Source organism: Lampetra fluviatilis, chromosome 22 (assembly GCF_964198595.1).
Source record: "Lampetra fluviatilis chromosome 22, kcLamFluv1.1, whole genome shotgun sequence".
In the NCBI taxonomy this organism is placed as follows: domain Eukaryota; kingdom Metazoa; phylum Chordata; class Hyperoartia; order Petromyzontiformes; family Petromyzontidae; genus Lampetra; species Lampetra fluviatilis.
This window is the reverse complement of record NC_136296.1, coordinates 12,384,959-12,405,022: the sequence shown is the minus strand read 5'-3', so window position 1 is coordinate 12,405,022 and position 20,064 is coordinate 12,384,959. Positions and strand designations below refer to the sequence as shown.

General features: G+C 49.8%; 1 protein-coding gene across 1 annotated transcript; it reads left to right on the top strand.

Annotated features, from left to right (window-relative positions):
• The first annotated feature begins 122 nt into the window (after nucleotides 1-122).
• Nucleotides 123-9,291, top strand: SNRNP40 (small nuclear ribonucleoprotein U5 subunit 40). Its single transcript, XM_078866511.1, has 10 exons — nucleotides 123-422; nucleotides 1,509-1,638; nucleotides 2,295-2,388; nucleotides 2,931-3,096; nucleotides 3,824-3,946; nucleotides 4,545-4,665; nucleotides 5,176-5,258; nucleotides 6,125-6,186; nucleotides 6,758-6,861; nucleotides 7,731-9,291. Exons 1-10 carry the CDS (start codon nucleotides 306-308, stop codon nucleotides 7,778-7,780), a joined length of 1,050 nt encoding a protein of 349 aa, XP_078722637.1. The 5' UTR covers nucleotides 123-305; the 3' UTR covers nucleotides 7,781-9,291.
• The last annotated feature ends 10,773 nt before the right edge of the window (nucleotides 9,292-20,064 follow it).

The following is a 20,064-nucleotide window of genomic DNA, read 5'->3' as shown; positions in this document are numbered from 1 at the left end:
GCGCGAGAGAGATACAAAAAAAAACGTCGTCGCATCCAATCAGAGCGCGCGCGCGCGCGACGTCACTACGGGCGCCTCGACCAATTGCTACGCGCGTCACTGCCGACCAATCGTGACCCGCCTCTCGCACTCGCCGTAGGCCCAGGCCTTTCGCGGTTCTCACGCGGCGCTTTCGTCCCCTCGGCGGCGTCGTCGTTCCGATTTAAACTTCAACGCCGCTCACATTCGGCGTCGGGCGTCAGCTCCTCGGCGCGATCCTCCTAGCGTCGCTGGGGCTCCCGCGTGGGGGGCCACAGAAGTTTGCGATGATCGAACAGAAGCGCAAGGCGCAGGACATGGCGCTCGTGTCGGTGGCGAAGCGCGCGCGGGGAGACGCGGCGAAGGGGGCAGCCCCGGGGCAGGGGCAGCAGCTGCTGGCCGTGGTGAGCAGAGCCCTCAGCCACCAGCAACACCCCTCAGACACCAACACTCATACACCAACAACACCCCTCAAACACCAACACCAGCCTTCATTCACTAGCCCTCATTCCCTATCACTCATATACAGTCCTAGCTGTGATTAGCACTAGCCCTGATGCACCATCACTAGCCCTCATACACCATCACCAGCCCTCATTCCCTATCACTCATATACAGTACTAGCTGTGACTAGCACTAGCCCTCATACACCATCACGAGTCCTCATACACCAGCACCACCCCTCATACACCAGCACTAGCCCTCATTCCATATCACTCATATACTAGCTGTGACTAGCACTAGCGCTGATGCACTATCACTAGCCCTCAGACACCAGCCTTGATACATTAATACTCGCCCAAATACACAACCAGTAACTCCGATACACTAACACTAGAAATAGTAATAATAACACTAGCCCTGCACTACCATTTATGATATATCTACACGAACCCCGGTGATTGTAATAGCCTAGAACTAGCAATAGCTCAGCACCCGTATTAGCACGAGCCAATAAATAACACGAGTGTAGAACCACATGTAACGTGGTGTTGTTGGTACAGTCATTGGTGACTGGGATTGAGACCATTTATGAAACTCACTTGAGAACCCGGTTTAGCCAGGATCTCACGGGCTCTGACCTCTGAGCCACCTGACCATCTCAAGATCTTAGTGTTGCCAACTCAGCGCTCTGACCCTTGTGCCACCTGGCTACGTCTTCAGATCGTTGCCCAAGGGCAGATCCATGGCACAAGTTCCCGTTACTCCTCTAATTACAAAACAACAATCTTGACAAGACCACGGTCCATACGAGGGTTGGTCAACAACTCCGGCATTATATGGTTGGCTTCCTCTATGCAAACCCATGATCTCTTTGGTTCCAGATCAGCGCTCTGACCTCTTGGGCCACCCGGTCACCGCTACAACCCCAGGATCTCGGTGGACCGGTTTGAGTGCTGTAAAGCATTATTTGCTGTCTGAGCCACTGCAAGGGTTGTGGTTTGTTCTGACACCCAGATGTTCCTGTGACTTTCCCCTGTGGGTGGCAGGGCCCTCCCAGGTCCTCGAGTCTGTTGGCGCCCATCATGCTGCTCACCGGGCACGAGGGCGAGGTCTACTGCTGCAAATTCCACCCCAATGGCAACACCCTCGTCTCTGCCGGCTTCGACAGGACCATTCGTGAGTCCCTGGCCAGTGTACAGGCTGGTGCTGTTGTTCTTCTCATACAGCCAGTAAGCACAAGTTCGCTATATAGCCATGTGGTCAGTCACAAATCATCTTATGGTAAACATTTGTCATTTATTGTGATTACTTGGACATTTTTATTCATTTACTCCCAAATTTGATCCTATCTGCGATGTCATGAGAAAAATACATTCGGATTGCTCTTAGAGTATTGCAGTCATGCGCTTTCGAGAACGATTCACGGATGTGGATATCGCAAAGCTGCTTCTGAGCACTCTTCAAATTACCATAACCCCACAGTAGGGGCCTTAGCTTTCCCATCCATCCTGCCATAGCAAATACAGTTTGCTGCCTAAGAGTATATTAAGTGCAGAAACATTTTTATGGGATGCGTTTTTTTTATACAGTAATTGTTGACTGGGCTGAGACCATCAACTCACCGCCATTGACAATCCAGATGAATCGTAGGTGGCTGCTTGGATTCTAACCCATGACCTCAGCAATGCCAGCTCAGTGCTCTGACCTCTGAACCTTCCGGCCATTTCTTGAATCCCAGATGTTAAACACCTGCGCTATGCATCTGGTAGAGACTGCTTAACGTGCACGCTGTGGTTGCATTAAGTTTTTTCTGTTTTGATGTTTTCCCGCAGTCATGTGGAACGTGTATGGGGACTGTGACAACTACGCCCACCTTAAGGGACACACTGGAGCGATCCTGGATATACACTACAGCACAGATGGCAGGTACAGTCATTTCTGTTGCGGCCAATGTGACTTCATTTGTGCCAAAAATCCACACGGGCATCACTGGCGAATCAGTAACATGCAATTACTTCCAGTATGGCGCTGAAAATAGTACTCTAATAAGAATGTTGGGTTTGTGAGCCTGTGTGTGCAGGCTTTTGTGAGTTATTCCCTGATACACATGAATATCAGGGTATAGCTGCTGCATTCCACAGGCCAAAACACTCCATATGTAAACCCTGCCTTCACCAGCGTGAAGTATGGTCAAGTAACCCCCATGACCTGTACAGACATGAGGAGGCCCTCATCCAACAGTGGATTGACAAACAGGCTGTACATGTATAAACACATTTGTATAAGTCGTAGATAGTTGATTCCCACACTCGTAACTTCATGTGTGTTTCTCGAGCTTTACGCTAGATTTTAACAGATCAAATCGATCCGTCATTACACGTCCACAACAAAACCTTCACTATTTTGATTCCAATCGCCGCCGCTCCATTGGAGTGAACCGCCACTAACGTCGGACAAATTCCGTTCAGCACCATCTTCACGTCGTCAACGGACAAGACGGTCGGGCTGTGGGACAGCGAGACGGGCGAGCGCATCAAGAGGCTCAAAGGCCACACTTCGTTTGTGAACGCGTGCTTCCCGGCGCGCCGTGGGCCCCAGATGGTCTGCACAGCCAGCGACGACGGCACAGTAAAGGTACGGAACGCTCGCGGCAACGGAATTACTTGCACTCGTGAGCAGTGCAGCCTTACGAAAACATTTTATTTTAGCCGGTAAGGCCCACTGAGCTGTATAGCTATTTATCAGAAGGGACGTGGCCACAAATGATAGCGCAACAAAGTGGCTTATCGTGTGGAAATTTATACCAGCCAAATAGTCTAAAGGGACGTTTATAATAATGCCGTGGTCTGCACTCGCACGTGAACCCCACCCTCTCCTTGCTATGCTGCTATGAACAGGAGCTGAAATAACAATAATTGACGCGTTGAATGCCTGTACACCATGTGACAATTTAATTTATTTTGCAACGTCATGTGGTGAGGAATGTATTAATGACACAAATCTGGCCAGATCATTGTGGTCTGTCCCAACATTTTTTTTATCCGAATGACTTTCATCTCTTAAAATATGGAATGATCATTTTGATGAAGCTTATTGAACATGTAACATTCCTAGTTATGATGATCTGAATTAATTCTTTGGTGAATAAAACATTAATGCTATTACAATGTCATGTTTGCGTAAAATGCTTTCTGGATCCAGGCATTTTCACAAATTATTCTCCAAATGATGCAACAAAACGATATTCAACATTAAAAAAACGATAACTTCACGCTTTAAAAATGATATCGTGTTGTTGTGTCAAGAATTCTGTTAATAACTTTGAGCCGTGTGTCTTTGCCTGTGCACCCCTAACCCACAGCTGTGGGATACACGGAAGAAGGGGTCGGTTCACTCGTTCCAGAACACCTACCAGTGCCTCTCTGTCACGTTCAACGACACCAGCGACCAGATCCTCTCCGGCGGCATTGACAATGTCATCAAGGCAAGGGCACACTGAACATGTCAACACCACTACTTCACTTTTTGAGATGGTGGTACTTTCTCAACATTAATACATTTCTGCTATCTACAAAAAAAACCTCATTGAGTCTCAAGGCTCTTCTATTTCACGATAAGCCAACATTGTGATAGACAATGAAACAAATTATGTACCGTTTTCAGTAAAGTATAGCCATCATTTCCTACAGCCGCCTTGTGGATTAGCCCCTCTGATCACTGTGGGTATCTCATTGCCCTGCTGGTGAGTTGGTAGTCTAACACAGGGCTGCGTGCATGATACACGCAGTATGATGACGTTACGTTTTGGGAGCTTCGGATTCAGTTCCTGAAGATGGTTTCAGCACGTGGGGCTAAACGTCAGACACCATGGCCAAACTATAAACGTAACTTTATATTTTATCAGGTAAGGCTCACTGACCTATGTAGCTCTTTTTCAGAAGCTACCTGGCCACAAATGATAGTTCAACGAAGTGGCTTATCACCTGTAAATTGTTAGCAGCCAAATACTCTAAACGACACGCGGTACGACCCAAAAACTCGTGGGAGAACTGTATTGTGAATGTGTGCACGGCGCGTGGTAGGTGTGGGACCTGCGTCAAAACAAGCTGATCTACACGATGAAGGGGCACAACGACTCCGTGACTGGACTGAGCTTGAGCCCCGACGGCTCCTACCTCCTCTCCAATGCCATGGACAACTCGGGTATAACAACAACAACACCACCAACAAAAACACACGACAACCCCCAACAACACACAACAGCAGCGTGCTTTTGTGTAACCTTGTCGGCTGAATAACAGCTACATGTCAGTCACACTTTTGGATGTTGGCCTCCCCACCATACATTTTGTGAGGTTATTTGACCGTACCTTACCACGCTGGTCAGTGTGGGTTAGGGAAACCGGGGAGCCCAAGACCAGCTCACCCGTCGCTCACCACTGAAGTTAGCCATGGCAGGGAATCAAACTCGGATCGCCAGGTACATTGGGCAGTGTGCTACCCACTGCACCACCGCTCTCCCGCATGGGATTACATTTAACAGCATATAATTGGCGTATGATTGATTGATTCTCAGAAGACAATTTTAATAAATGATTCGATAAAAAATAGACGTGAAAATCAACATAATTAGGTTTTGAACCTGTGTGCGATTAAGTAACTTCACAATAATTATAAATGGTTGAATTATTTTTCATGTGAAATGATTTGCAGTGAGGATTTGGGACATACGACCCTTTGCCCCCATGGAGCGGTGCGTGAAGATTTTTCAAGGCAACGTGCACAACTTTGAGAAGGTAATTGCTTTATTTGCATCTCGCTTAGTTCATGCACAATAATGATGAGTTAACATTTTTTTGTTAAAGTTATATTCAAAACAACGCGGATCAAAACATTGAAAAGTGTGCAAAGAAGCAAGGAGAGCTTCAGTCATGCATCGTGCATATTCAGCGAAGGACCGTTGCGCCAAACGTGTGACCTCTTGCGCCAGCATTTGCATAAACTGATGTTGCTGCCATACACCGGCGTGTCTCGAGTGATTTGTTTGATCCACGGATATCACGGGGAAGGGGGGGGCGCCATTCCTTTTAGCGTCGCAGTTCTCTCCGAACGTCGACCGTCAAACTGAAGTGCGCGAGGAGAGATGCATGCTGGGAACTGCAAGAGACAGAACGAGGAACGCATGGATCAGATAAATGCAAATCGCGTAGATTTTGTCGACTGTTAAGAAAACTTAAGTGGCCCTGGACGGGGACTCGTTGCTCGAAGGGATGATGGCCAGTCGACGAGACTGGTGATGGAACGGCAGACAAAGGAGGGAACACAGCCGTGGATGATGTCCACCTTGGGGATGGCGCAGCGAGATGGACCGTAGCAGCGCTCAATTGGGAGGGCTGGCAACAACTTTGAGGTTGGGGAGGGGGAGGTGTTCATTCAGCAGTGAGTAGAACATGGACGATGATAGAATGTATGTGTGTTGAACTTCTTTTGCACCCTACCTGTCTATCTGTGATAATCGGAGGTGTGGGCAAAGGACAACAAACAAAGCACAAAAAGCAGCTCTATAGAAATGAGTTTTCAATCTAGATTTAAAAGTGCATAGCTCCAGTGGCTTCCTCATTGAAGTTAATCGTGCATGATACGGTTGTTTGTGCCATTTCAGAACCTGCTGAAGTGTTCTTGGTCCCACGATGGCAGTAAAGTGTCTGCGGGTTCTGCAGACAGGTAAACTCTCAACCCCGTCACGCCCCGATTATCCCGGGATGATAATGGGGAGTGGAGGCGGCCCCTGCAAAGTGACAGCACAGATGATGCAAAACGTGTAAATTATAAAAACACAAATATTTTGTTTACCTACATAGAATGGGTAAGTTACAATTCCGTTTGTGTCATCTCTATTTATTCTAAAGGTAACCGGTTAAGTTGCCACAAGATGTTTGCGGTCACGTTGCCAAATGAGTTTGACCTTCGATGAGTGAGCAGTTGCTAATAATAGAACCAGCGCCGGTAAAGATATTTTTTCTGTAAGGATGTGTAATACGCATATAGTAGGGGGCGATGTTGATTTGTGTATTTTTCCAGTCAAGTGATTTGCAGAGAATTTATTGAATGTAGTCAAAATTAGACAATTCCGCGGGCACACGTGGCCTCGTATTTTTATAATAGCATCACGCGCTCTTTTCACATCCCCTCTAAAGCGTACGTACGGCACACAGGTTAGGTTATGATATTCTTGAATCGTCTTTGGCACGATTCTGTGCTTGCGCCTGACTGCTGGTGCGTTGTCATTGCGCAGGTTTGTGTATATTTGGGACACGACGTCACGCCGCATCCTCTACAAGCTGCCTGGACACGCCGGTTCCGTCAACGACGTCGCTTTCCACCCCGAGGAGCCCATCGGTAAGATCTCTCTTCGCGCAAAGATCGAGTCGTTCGCGTTATCTATAATCAGTTATCTATAATCAGTTGCTAAAAAAAAAACTCAACGGTTTGCCGTACATATCAAAATGTATAACAGTAAAAATAACGCTGCAACCCGTGTGTGTGTGTGCTGGAGCGTGTGCCACTCGGTGACCGAGCGGAACGGACTTACGATTTGAGCGTTCTCGCACACGCCAATCGGTTCAGTCGTCCGAAGTGTCTTCCGTTTCATCATCATGCGACCTCCTTTGTCAGTACCAAAATATAATAGTAGGGTTTTTCCCCTTTTTCTCGCAACAAAACTGAAACCTTTTTACAAGGATTCATGTCTGCATTAACCACAATACTTGCAGTTCAAATGCAAACAAAAAACACACTGATAATATATGCATTGTCCTTGAAACTGATTGGTCCACACCGAGGAACGGCTTTCTTTGAAAGCCATAGTGTGTTTTTTCTTTGCATTTAACTGCAAGTATTGTGGTTAATGCAGTTACATGAATCCTTGTAAAAAGGTTTCAGTTTTGTTGCCAGAAAAAGGGGAAAACCCCTATTGTTAATGTGTCTTCCGTTGTTGATTCCGTGACTTTTGCAATCGGCGTTGGATTCTGAAAACGATTCTCAGAAAACCGATGCCCGGCCAACAATCCCGGTTGTCAGGCGTGGCATGCGTAAGAACAATGACCGTCATGGTAGCTGTGATAATAGTGACGAGGCAGCAGACGTACAGAGCCAATTCATCAACGCTTTCAGTCTGAGGTGAAAAGTGATTTAATGTAGGCGATGATGATGATGATGTCTTGTACGCGCTGCGGGTTGAGAGTGTTGCCGTTGTCTCTGTATTTCAGTTCTGTCGTGCGCCAATGACAAGCGTCTCTACCTTGGGGAAATCCAGTGACGGCCGTGGCTGGGCAAGAACCCCTTCCCCAATGATTCCTTGCAGGATGAGTTGAACTCCCGTTTGATAGATAAAACGACCTTTCCAGGTGTGCTGGTGTTTCACTCAGGTGTGGCGAGACACCGGTAAACATCCTCCCTTGCATTGAGCAGGCTACTCATGTTCTACAATTGCACACATTTCTAGCCGCGTGACAGAGGGCTCAATCCTGAGTGTCAGTTTCTTGTCAACAGCTTTAGCGACGTTCCCCCTTGGTTTTACTTTGGCATCCATTACAAACCAACAACTGAGGTTGCCACAAGATGGCGATTCTCCGATCTGTTGTACGACATTTGTGGGAATCTCATACCACGAATATTGCATCAGGAGAAATTATATCGCGGCAACCCGATCAAGAACTAAGGAAAACTCACTTTAGTTTTATTTGTTTTGCGATGTGGTGCTGTATACAACGTTGAATTCCAGTGAGTGGCGCGGGATTTGTAAGATTGTAAACCTATTTTTTAAATAAACAATGTTCTTTTATACCAAATGCTGTGCACGTGAACACACATCGAAGGCAGAGGGAGTATCGGCGCGGCCGCATTCCGTGGGGAACCGGAAACTGAGCGGCGCTCGTGTTTCCGTTGCCCGCTTTGTCGTTGCATCGGCGCACGCAGTTAACTCTCGATTATCTGGGTGGACTGTTCGGGTCGCGGCTTAACTGCGCTCGGGTAAAAAAACAAAGTCTCGTCAAACGCGTGCAGCGACGCGCTTCACTCGTCGCGGCTCCGAGTACAACCACCTCCTCGCCGTCGACTCGTCGGCAAATGCAAGCGATTGCTTTCAGATTCGATCAATTCAGTCGGCGTTTTTAACGTCCCGTTTCACGCACGTAAACAGCACCTTCTTACAGCCTAATTTTCGTGATTTGCGTTCGTGTTTAAGTTTTTTAACTGGCCCACTCCTCTTCCCCCTCCCCCACACCTCCCCCCAGTGTTGTGGATAATTGAGAGTTGCCTGCATTGTGCATGCGAGTGTGCCTTGCCGACGGTGAGCCGGCGACTTGGCCACAAAGACTTGACGTGTTGGTGTAGAAATAAACGCTTATCTCCGTCTCAGGCTTGCGGTGCTGTGTGTTTAATGTTTAACGCTCACGACCAACCCACACTGACCCACACGGTGAAGTATGGTCCGACAACCGCTCTGACCGGTGTGGCATGGGGTGAGTCCAGAGGCAACGTGGGTAGAAGTTCAGACTGACCGTGCCCCACAAGCCAAACCAATCTCCGTTGGGGCTAACATTTTTGGAAACCATACAAAACGATTTTTATTGTGGTACGGCGCGGCGGTTTTTCGTAACGAATGCGGTGCTTTAATGTGCGCGCCGTGAGCCGCTGTCGTGGTCGGAGAGTGCATGGGCCACACGTGAAACCCGATCTGTGCCGGGCTTTGGCCGCCAGAGGGCGCCACGTGTCCGAGGCGGCGCTGCTACAACGCGCAGCACTCGCAAGCAAGCTTCATCAATACACTCCAGCGGTCCAGCCTCTATGCTCGATTCCTGACCAAGGCAAGTTAGAAGCCTGGGTCTAATTGTACAAAACCACTTTAGAAGATTCCTTCCCCCCCAGCCTCCCCCTTTAGTTTGTCGCAAAAGCTTGATGCCACGGTTCCATTTGTCAAATTCCTGTACTCGCAGTGGCCAGCGTGAAGTATGGTCAAACAATCCCAATGATCGACATGGGGTCTTCAATAATTAATAGTAATAATAGATTTATGAATAACGGAGCATATGAATTGGACACAACGGGTGATATTCGCCTGTGTTATAGGCACGTCATCATTACGACGTTAATGCATTCTACCTTGGAGAAACCACAATGAGTCTCGAGACGACTTTGGGTACGAGCAGATAGCACTTAAGGGATCTACAGGTCTACTTCCTGTACTGCCATCTCCTGTCCACCTTGCAGTCCACAACAAGTTTGACAAATCTCCACGTGATTCACCAACCCACGCTTCCAAAGCGCTGCATGAAAGGCATGCCGACCGGACTCGGGTTACATCCCAACTGGGCCAACACTCCAGGCCTATGTAATCATGAGTGTTGTGCATACGAGTGAAAATCAGGACCTTGAGAAAAACGACGCATTGGAGACGAAACTAAAGTTATGCAGAGACAGCTTCGCAAACCCCGTGTGTTGCACTGCAAACTCCTGGCCATTTTAAAGCGCAGTTGGGGATGGGAGTTTATTTTTTTACAGATCTCAATGTGATTTACCTACCCAACATCTCAGGGCGAAGAGAGTGTTCCTGAGTGATGGCTCAGTGGAGGTTCATGTGTTGCCGCCACCAAGCTCAGAGCGGACAGGTTCGCGCCTCGGTCTGTGGCCACCCAGAGCTCAGCCGTGGGATCGCCTCCTGCTCCCCTGATTCATGAATGGGCGGCCCTCAGTGCTGTCATCATGTCACTGTGCTGTAGTCTAGTGGTGAGCACACGAGGCTATGACACACTAGGTCTTGGATTCAAAACCAACCTTTATTATTTATTTTTTGCAAAGTGTCATTAAATACTCATTAAAGGCCAAAAGGATATTTTTTTCATAATCAAAGAAATGGTGTTTATTTTTCTATTTTTATTTTAAATACAACTGAAATAAACGACGCTGAAGATGGCAATTATTTAATAACCAGACATCCCACAACAATTCACGTGCTCGTGTGGTCTAGTGGTTAACACAGCTGCCCCTCAAGTTTATCTACACGGGTTCGATTCCTAATGCATTCCTTTTACTAAATTACTTAGAAATGGTGATGACGTATTCACCTTCATACAGCCATGCGGCGCAGTGCAATCACTACACGGCATGGAGCCCCATATGCCTGCGGGAAGACACGGTGGCTCAAGGTGATGCTGAAGCAGCACTCGAGCTAAGAGGTGTGCGGTTCAAACCCCGGACTGAGTGTGGAAGGCTGCAGAATAAATAAGGTGAGTGACAAACAAAATGTAATCCCTATGTGAATGTACTAACATGTGTTGTGTCTGTGATGCAGGTAGAGATGCAGGCAGGGGGATGGTGGTAGGTGGTGGAGATGGAACCCCATGGTGCATGCAAGAGGCGAAGAGAGAGGGTGGCGTGAAACTGTGCAGCATGATTTTTTTGCTGGACGCCAATAACAATGTCGACCACGAGGGGGCGCTGTTCCGCCGCTAGGGGGCGCTGTTCCGCCGCTAGGGGGCGCTGTTTCATTAAAATTCCCATTCGAAATTCTAATTTGCATAAAATTACCGGCATTTCAAGGTTTTTTTCAACAAACGTAAGCTGCGAGCAATGGTATTGCAAAAATCGCCGTGAAATCCGTCACACGAGGCTAGGAAGGCGCCGTGAGACCGGTGACACAGCATGGCCACTGTTCTGCTTCGATTTGCCATCAAATAACGCTGCTTTCACCGCCTATGAAACTGCTTGTTACAACTAAACATCATTTTAAAAGGCAAAATTTCGCTCACAGAACGCTGTGAAACATTGGCCAAATCAACTGCATCTATTTATTTAAATCGTTAAAACTGATAAAACAGATCAGGGATGGTGAAGTATGGTAAAATAACCCACACAGGGCCGAGGGGAGGCCCTCATCCAGCAGTGGAGTGAGAAACGGGCGGTCCGTTGCAGGAACCGTAAAACCAGTAGAAGCAAAAGTGAAACTTTACCAACCCAACACGTTCTAGTTGCGTACATCTTTAAATACATTTTTAAAAACTAAGTAATGATCTTTGATTTTTACAATCATCTCCAACAATTGCCATCTGAGAATGTTCAACGCGACCTGTAGAATGGCTACCGCGAGAATCACCGCGTTCGGTTACACCAGCGCACACGAACGATGTGCCGTCCTTGCATGCATACAAATATCTATTTTTTCTCAGCCTTGTCCAGACCACTAACTCTAAAAGAACTGACTGAGCGGGCCCCACGGATTTGAACAATCACGCGGGGTTATAAACCGCGTACTCAGCAAGAGTAATTTATGAGTGGCAATCACGCGATGCTCTGGGGAGGAGAAACACCGCAGACAATTTGCAGCCAGAGCCCTAACCCCATCGCCGACACCAATCAATCCCAGCCCAATATCACATCTGATAAATTAAAAATATCCTCTGGCAATTCGCACAAAATCGTTATTTACCGCCCACAACGCAGCATCAAGACCACCCTCCACCCCCACTCTTCTGCTCTGCCTGTGACCGCCTCTCTCTACGAAGTGGCTTCTCTCTCCATCTGTCCCGTAGCCCATGATCCCTCTCTGCTCCTATAACAAAAGCAAACCCCGAGTACACTACTGGATGTGCCGTAATGCTCCTAGGATGATCAAAGTTTCCCCCACATAAATCCACATTGCGCTGAGCGGATGATAATTACCTGTACAAGAGCGTCGCCCTCCATTGGAATGGGAGACACAAGCCCCCGAGTTGAGAGGGACTGGTTCGATCCCTGAATCGAGCACAATCGTGTACACGAAAGCAAACGCACGCACGGTGGCGCTACGTCTGGGGGTTGAAAACTCATTCCTGAAGAGCTGCTTTACGTGTTAAGTTTCTTATCCTACCTCCCCACACCTCCGATAATTATCACGGTCGGGCTACGTACGGTACGAAAGAAGTTCAACGCACATACATCCCCCACTGCCCACCTGCCTCGAGTACAAGCCCCCGTGTCGCCCGACTCTGGATCGAGGCCCTGGCTCCGTCCCACCCGAGCCACATGAACAACGTTCCCGGTGCGGTGTTCACCATTTGTGATGTTCACCATTTGCGGTGTTCACCATTTGCGGTGTTCACCATTTGTGATGTTCACCATTTGCGGCGTTCACCATTTGTGGCGTTCACCATTTGCGGCGTTCACCATTTGCAGTGTTCACCATTTGCGGTGTTCACCATTTGCGGTGTTCACCATTTGGGGTGTTCACCATTGGCGGTGTTCACCATTTGCGGTGTTCACCATTTGTGATGTTCACCATTTGCGGCGTTCACCATTGGCGGTGTTCACCATTTGCGGCGTTCACCATTTGCAGTGTTCACCATTTGCGGTGTTCACCATTTGCAGTGTTCACCATTTGCAGTGTTCACCATTTGCGGCGTTCACCATTTGCAGTGTTCACCATTTGCGGTGTTCACCATTGGCGGTGTTCACCATTTGCGGCGTTCACCATTTGCAGTGTTCACCATTTGCGGTGTTCACCATTTGCAGTGTTCACCATTTGCAGTGTTCACCATTTGCGGCGTTCACCATTTGCAGTGTTCACCATTTGCAGTGTTCACCATTTGCAGTGTTCACCATTTGCGGTGTTCACCATTTGCGGCGTTCACCATTTGCAGTGTTCACCATTTGCGGTGTTCACCATTTGCGGCGTTCACCATTTGCAGTGTTCACCATTTGCGGTGTTCACCATTTGCAGTGTTCACCATTTGCAGTGTTCACCATTTGCGGTGTTCACCATTTGCGGCGTTCACCATTTGCAGTGTTCACCATTTGCAGTGTTCACCATTTGCAGTGTTCACCATTTGCAGTGTTCACCATTTGCGGTGTTCACCATTTGCAGTGTTCACCATTTGCGGTGTTCACCATTTGCGGTGTTCACCATTTGCAGTGTTCACCATTTGCGGTGTTCACCATTTGCAGTGTTCACCATTTGCGGTGTTCACCATTTGCGGTGTTCACCATTTGCGGTGCATTTCCCTGCTCGGTCAGTTCCAGTCCCTTCGCATTATTTAATTATTTTACACACACACACACAAAACCAAACCCATGCCCATCCCGTCCAAACGCCTCTTTTCGCATCGCTACACCGATTTTTTTTTTTAGCACAGAAGCAAGCGCGCGTCTTAACACCGCTAACATGCAAGAGCAAGGCAGGTGTTGTTGGTGCATGTGTGATGTGGATGGTGCATGTGTGATGTTGATGGTGCATCTGTGATGTTGATGGTGCATGTGTGATGTTGTTGGTGCATGTGTGATGTTGTTGATGCATGTGTGATGTTGATGGTGCATCTGTGATGTTGATGGTGCATGTGTGATGTTGTTGATGCATGTGTGATGTTGATGGTGCATGTGTGATGTTGATGAAGCATGTGTAATGTTGATGGTGCATGTGTGATGTTGATGGTGCATGTGTGATGTTGTTGATGCATGTGTGATGTTGATGGTGCATGTGTGATGTTGATGGTGCATGTGTGATGTTGTTGATGCATGTGTAATGTTGGTGGTGCATGTGTGATGTTGTTGATGCATGTGTGATGTTGTTGGTGCATGTGTGATGTTGTTGGTGCATGTGTGATGTTGTTGATGCATGTGTGATGTTGTTGGTGCATGTGTGATGTTGTTGGTGCATGTGTGATGTTGTTGGTGCATGTATGATGTTGTTGATGGATGTATGATGTTGTTGATGCATGTGTGATGTTGTTGATGCATGTGTGATGTTGTTGGTGCATGTGTGATGTTGTTGGTGCATGTATGATGTTGTTGATGCATGTATGATGTTGTTGATGCATGTGTGATGTTGTTGGTGCATGTATGATGTTGTTGATGGATGTATGATGTTGTTGGTGCATGTGTGATGTTGTTGGTGCATGTGTGATGTTGTTGGTGCATGTGTGATGTTGTTGATGCATGTGTGATGTTGTTGGTGCATGTATGATGTTGTTGATGGATGTATGATGTTGTTGATGCATGTATAATGTTGTTGGTGCATGTGTGATGTTGAACTTTACCCACGCTCACCTGCAGCTCCCCAAGTCTTCCTCCTGGACGCGACGGGAGCTCCCCACGCCTCCTCCATCTCTGCACGACCCAGCAACTCTCAACATCCGTGCCAAGTCCCTCCCGCGCTGCAGTCGCCCCGTGGAAAGTCAGCACCCTGGGCCACGGCTGTCCTGCATTCGCTTTGTCCGGGGGTGCCGGCCCACTGCCGAGTCATTTCTCAGCAGTGGGATGTTTGCCGAGAGAACAAAAATATTCCCACATTGACAAACATCCTAAAGGAATTCTTTTTGGTGGACACGCCTTGCACATACACACACCGTGTTGCTACGAGAAAAGGGGCATTGGCTGAAACGCTGCCTATCGCACATGCAGGGTTACCTCGCTTTGTGCGGGTTCGGTGTTTGCGATTTCGCGTAAATGTGGCGAACTGTGCCTACCCAAAATTCGCTCTATGCGGTTTTAATTCGCTCATATGCGGATATGCGCCGGGTGTGATACTACCTTGTGTGTGTACTGTGTGTACTGTGTGTGTACTGTGTGTTGTGTGTATGCTGTGTGTATGCTATGTACTGTGTATGTACTCTGCGTATGTACTGTGTGTATACTGTATGTGTACAGTGTGTATTTTGTGTGTGTACTGTGTGTATGCTGTGTATGTACTGTATGTACTGTGTGTACTGTGTGTATTCTGTGTGCTCTACACGGCAGGCAGCTGTATACTCGTGCGGTTTCACTCTGTGCACCCTTTTTTGGAACGTATCTACTACTACTGCACCTACTACTACTGCACCTACTACATCATCTACTCCTACAGCTACTACTAAGAGCGCGTTATCTGTATTTGTGCAGCACAGATAACGCAGCAGCAGCAGCATCATCATCACACGAGTAACAACAACGGGGTGTTTGGCTTTGGGATTTTGGCAACGTGGGCTTAGCTCGCTCCCTCCGTGTCCTCCGTCGGTTTCCTCCTGTTCCTCCCGAAGATACATAAAATGAATGTGGCCAACCCCCCCCCCCCCCAACGCCGAGAAATTAACGAGAGCAATTCCCTTCCTTTATCCGGGATAAAAGCAATCAGCGAGTGTCAAGACAAGGCTCATTTTCATGACGCGTGAACACGACACACACACACACGCGTACACACGCGCACGCGTGAACACGACACACACACACGCGCACGCGTACACAGGGCACAAACATAGGACGCGAACACACACGCTGAGCAAACGCCGCAACATCGCCCTCTGCCCAACAGTGGACCCATTTTGATCTCGCCGCTGCGTAAAGGACCCCTGCCACGAAACGTCGCCCGCGGTGCGTTTTGCTCCACTGCTCTGCGAGACGACGGTGGGAGACGGACGGACGTGGGGGGGGTGGTGGTGGCGTTCCGCGTGATCCGCGCGCCTCTGCATCGCCGCCAGCGGCTCCCACGCTGCACGAAGAGCGCGCGAGCTGCGCGTGGCGCCGCCTCCTCGCTGCTCCAAATCGACGGATTTCTTCTCATTCAAAGCAGCGGCATTATTAATATATTTATCTACTTCTACACGGGAGATCCCATCCTCATCCCACCCACCCACCCACTATAACCCCCCCCCCTCCTCCTCCTCTCTCGCCCGGCTCAGCTCAGACTAGCCTTGGTTGTGGTTGGTGGTGGTGGTCAGTTGTGGAACACGCGCGCGCGCGCACACACGGGTGCCAGGCTAGGTTGACCGGGACGCCTGCGAACGACGCTGGCGACGTCATTGCTCATGCAGCCCGCGCTTCCACTGCGGGAAGGCGCCGTCAGGGCTCTGTGAGGAGGAGGAGAAGCAGCAGCAGCAGCAGGAGTAAGGATGGGGAGCCAGTGGGCAGGCTATGCTTGTCTGTAGCCCCCCCACCCACCCCCAGCGTGCTATTGTCCTGACCCCCTCGCTCGCTTTTCTCGAAGCCATTGGAGCTGTCGCCAAGGGCGTTGGAGTAGTGGCCGGGGGTCCCCCCACCCCGGGCTCGCTCAGCCACCGCAGGTCGGGGCCCGGGCCCCCTAGAGCCGACTCGGGGCTGGTTGACCGGCGAGACGTGGGAGGAGTGCGTCTCTTGGTCGGGTTACTGCAGCATCAGCGGTGACTTCATCACCAGCAGCAGCAGCAGAAGCAGCAGCAGCAGCTACACAATCAACACATCGTCGTCATCGACAGCAGCTACAGCAAGGGATTGCAGCAGCAGCAGCAGGTAACACGGTGTCATCATCGGTAGCAGCAACAGCAGGGACTACAACAGGAACAGCAGCTGTAGAAGCAGCAACAGCAGGGACTACAACAGGAACAGCAGCTGTAGAAGCAGCAACAGCAGGCAAAACGGCTTCTGCAGCAGCAACCAGCAGCAACACACGCGACCGCTACATCAGTGACGGATGTAGCAGGCGCATCACATACAACCAGCCGTAGCTACATCTCCATCATCATTTGCAGCAGCTAAACATCATCAGCAGCAGCAGCTACAGCATCATCAGCAGCTACAGCAGCAACTACAGCAGCAGCTACAGCATCATCAGTGGAGCGGAGCGCGCTGCTTGCATCTTCGTGCCGCAGCGCCGACTCGCTCATCACGAGTGTCCGTCTCGCCACTGACGGCGTCCGTGTAAGGTGTGTAACACACACCACACACACACCACATCATACACACCACACACACCACACACACCACCACATCATACACACCACACACACCACCACATCATACACACCACACACACCACCACATCATACACACCACCACATCATACATACCACACACACACACCACACACACCACCACATCATACACACCACACACACCACCACATCATACACACCACACACACACACACCACACACACATACCACACACACACACACCACCACATCATACACACCACACACACACACACCACACACACCACATCATACACACACACACCACACACACCACCACATCATACACACCACCACATCATACATACCACACACACACACACCACACACACCACCACACACACCACCACATCATACACACCACACACACCACCACACACACACCACATCATACACACACACACACCACACACACCACCACATCATACACACCACCACATCATACACACCACACACACCACCACATCATACACACCACACACACACACCACACACACCACCACATCATACACACCACACACACACCACACACACACCACACACACACCACACACACCACCACATCATACACACACACCACACACACCACCACATCATACACACACACCACACACACACCACATCATTCACACCACACCACACACACCACCACACACACCACCACCACACACCATACAAACATCACACACACTACACCACACACACCATACAAACACCCCACGCACACCTCACACCCACTCATTCACTCGTCCACTCACGCCCAACGGGGTTAGAGTCGATCTCCGTGTCGTCGTCATCATCATCGTCATCGTCGTCACCACCATCGATATATCCCCCAGGTCGTCCTTGCAAAAGAGACTGCGTCTCAATGGGGATGATGACATCTCCTGGTTAAATAAAGGATACATCAACATACGTCCCATCTATTACATGTCAACATTCTGTGTATGTGTCGTCACCAACATCATCATCATTATCATCATCACAACCGTCCATGGTCGATCCACTGCTGGATGAAGAGTCCCTGTCGCCGTCTCTCGCGACCCTGCGGCGGTGTGACAATCCAACCTCGCACCTTGGGCCACGAGCTCATTTCGTCGCTCCATCTCCTCGGTGTTGTTCCTGTGTGTATCGACTGCAGTACACACACGTACAGACGAGGTGTGTGTACGTGTGTGTACGAGGTGTGTGTGTGTACGTGTGTGCCGAGATCTAACTACATTTCTTATTTTAAGCATAAACCAATTTATACACGCGCATGAATTACACCCGTCACAGATACGTGTGTAGAGTAGCACATGTATTCACACATACAACTGGATAAAGGTTTAGCTTAGGGGCAATGCTCAAACCTGTGAAATATTCAACATCACATCTCAGATTTATATACAGTACACAAATACCGATGTCTGTACTAAACGCACAGAGACTGCTGGGGCTGTTAGCGAGCACCTATTATAGGCGGTACTAGGGGGTGCTGTGGCCAGAGTCACGCCCGGCCGCCTTTGTCTCCCAAGCGCTGATGTTTACACGTCGCACCAGGTACTGATTTTAAGGCTGAGTCGATCTAGGGGAGCTGGAATCGAACTCGGTTGACCGGGTTCGTAGCGCAGTGCGCTGGCAAAGATGAACACCCCCCGTATCGCCTTTTTAACAGGCTGGTGGGACAACTGCTCTAAGCGAGCACCGTCAAGATGCGGCACGCACACTCGCACAGATACACAGCCTAGCAAGGCAAGGACAAAAACGCCCCCAATATAAGAGAGAGAGAGAGTGCAGGCCAAGTGCCGTCAGTGATCACCGGTCTCCTGCACACACGGACAAAGACGCACGCGCTCACATGTCGACATCATCATCGTCGTCGTCATCATCATCATCATCGTCGTCATCGTCGTCGTCGTCATCATCGTCGTCGTGATCATCGTCGTCGTTATCATCGTCGTCGTCGTCATCATCGTCGTCGTCGTGATCATCGTCGTCGTTATCATCATCGTCGTCATCATCGTCGTGATCATCGTCGTCGTCATCATCGTCGTCGTCGTCGTCGTCGTCATCATCGTCATCATCATCGTCGTCGTCGTCGTCGTCATCATCGTCGTCATCATCATCGTCGGCTGTGCGCTCAGGTGCTGCGGTGACTCATCTCCTGGCTGATGGAGGAACGCGACCTCCCCCCACGCGACCTCTTCCTAAGAATTCGGTACAAGCAGGAATTATTCCTCCGACGCAGGCGGCGTGGAACCCTCTTTCCCGCTGTCGCTCATCGTGATGCTAGAGGGGAACGCAGAGCCGAATTTTTGGCTCACTGCAAAAAAACTCGCCCCACCCCGCGTGAATGAGCCCCCTACAACATCCACAACATTCAACCCCACTCTTCTCTCAGCCCTTACCGACCAACATTCCTCCTCTCATCTCAATCCTCCCCTGGCTCTTCCAGTGACCAAAACCGATCCTCTTCGCTGGGCACAGAGACTGCTGCACGCTCCTCGAGTGTGCAGGCGGTGCAACTGCGCCCGGGGAGTCCTTCGGGTCTGAAGGGCACAGGCATGCGGGGCTGGAGGCGCGACGGCGGTCCCTGCACCAGGGCCCACGCCGACCGCGCCACTGCGTGGGCCTCTGACGCCTCTCCACCCCCCCCCCCCCCTTTGTTCCCGGCTGCCCTCCCAGGTCACGTGGGGTCGAGCGCGAGTCTCCACACGCACGCGGAGCTGGTATGATCGCGGCCCCGGCTCCACTTGAGGGCAGCTCCTCCACCACCCGGGGATGTAGCCGCCGCGCGACCGCCGAGATCACCGCGGACACCATCACACCATCGCCGCCGCTCGCGCAACCGCTCCAGAGCCCGAGGCGACGGCGCTGAAGCCGAGGAGCC

Coding starts and splice junctions, on each gene's coding strand:
- SNRNP40 (XM_078866511.1), top strand. CDS start 306: ATGATCGAACAGAAGCGCAAGGCGCAGGACATGGCGCTCGTGTCGGTG. Junction 2,389..2,930: donor CACTACAGCACAGATGGCAG/GTACAGTCATTT, acceptor AATTCCGTTCAG/CACCATCTTCACGTCGTCAA. Junction 6,862..7,730: donor CCACCCCGAGGAGCCCATCG/GTAAGATCTCTC, acceptor TCTGTATTTCAG/TTCTGTCGTGCGCCAATGAC.